Genomic DNA, 1,531 nt, shown 5'->3' on the forward strand with positions numbered 1-1,531 from the left:
TTCGTTTCCGTCATGCTCACGAGCGCGTGATGACCCACGATCGCGACGTGCAGCGCGAGGGCCGCCGCCAGCGCGCGATAGCGGCCGCCGCCGTCGCCGTCGCCGATCGAATAGTACCCGGCGATGTTCATCTCGAGCACGGTCGATGCCAGCGATGGCAGCGATGGCAGCGGGTTCCTTGACGGTGGCGGCGTGATCCCTGCGACGTCTTCCTCGGCCGAGGGCGGCGGGATGCAGGGTTCTGGGTTCTTCAGGTGAGCGACGAACGCGGCGCGGAGCTCCAACGCGTCCGCCTTCGTGAGCTTGCGCCACGCGGCGCGGATCTCTCCCAGCAGCGTATCCACGGTCGCTATCATGTCATTGCCAGTCTTCTGCTTCTCGGTCTTCTCGTACCAGGGACCTTCGGGAAACAAGGTCGCGGCAAGCACGGCCCATTTCGCGAGCCACACACACCAGCCCAGGAACGCCCAGAGCGACCAGAACCAGCCGGTCAACGAGAACCAGCCGGCCATCGCAGCCCTCCGTAGCGAGGCGCGCAACAAGCTTGGCACGGCGCGACTAGCCCGAAGCGCCGGGCGAGACGCAGCCACGTGGCGAGGCGCGCAACAAGCTTGGCACGGCGCGACTAGCTCGAAGCGCCGGGCGAGCAGCCCCTCTTCATCGCGCGCCCGGCACTCGCCATCATGAACCTTTGGTTGAACTTCAGTGTGCTTTGCCATGGCGGCTCTCGAGACCGACGTCTCGACCGGTGGCGCATCTCGACCACCGCCCCCGCGACTCCCGCGACTGCAGGAAGGTGCCCTTAACCGCCGTCGGCGGCTCCGGGCGCGGCGTCGGCGCCAGCGCGGCGCTCCGGGGGGAGGAGCGGGCGGCGGCGGCGGCGGCGATCGCGCGGGGCGCTCCGGCGGCGGGGGCCCCCGCGTCGGCGGGGGCGCCCGCGCCCGGGGCGGCCGGGCCGGCGGCGCCTAGTCGACCCACTTGGCGAGGATCTTCGCCTTGTTGGCCGCGACGGCCTTGTCGACGTCGGCCGCGGACATGGTCGCGTACTTGGAGAGGTCGATGGCGTCCTCCCACGCGAAGTAGCGGATGCCGTCCTTGGTGTAGGGCTCGCGGCCGAAGTGGCAGTAGGCCGCCGTGACGTTGTACTTGGGCTGGCGGAGGTCGAGGTCGCGCGCGAGCGCGCCGGGCCGCGCGTCGAAATTCATCTTGACGATGTCCGTGATCGCCTTGGCGCTGAGGTCGCCGTTCTCCGTGCCGTAGGTCTCGACGAAGAGGGACAGGGGCTTGGCGACGCCGATGGCGTAGGAGAGCTGGACGCAGGCGCGCTTGCACAGGCCCGCCTTGACGACGGACTTGGCCATCCAGCGGCACGCGTAGGCCGCGGACCGGTCGACCTTCGTCGGGTCCTTGCCGCTGAACGCGCCGCCGCCGTGGGCGCCCCAGCCGCCGTAGGTGTCGATGATGATCTTGCGGCCCGTGAGGCCCGCGTCGCCCTGGGGGCCGCCGATGATGAACTTGCCGCTCGGGTTGA

General features: G+C 70.1%; 1 protein-coding gene across 1 annotated transcript in view; it reads right to left on the reverse strand.

Annotated features, from left to right (window-relative positions):
• Window positions 1–965: 965 nt before the first annotated feature.
• AURANDRAFT_68630 (hypothetical protein) overlaps window positions 966–1,531 on the reverse strand; it is a gene marked incomplete at both ends in the record, with an annotated part of 8,299 nt that continues 7,733 nt past the window's right edge. The window contains one exon of the mRNA XM_009044338.1: window positions 966–1,493. Coding sequence (XP_009042586.1) covers window positions 966–1,493 — 528 coding nt within the window. The remainder of the gene's footprint in view (window positions 1,494–1,531) is intronic.

This window comes from Aureococcus anophagefferens, assembly GCF_000186865.1.
Source record: "Aureococcus anophagefferens unplaced genomic scaffold AURANscaffold_259, whole genome shotgun sequence".
NCBI lineage: Eukaryota > Pelagophyceae > Pelagomonadales > Pelagomonadaceae > Aureococcus > Aureococcus anophagefferens.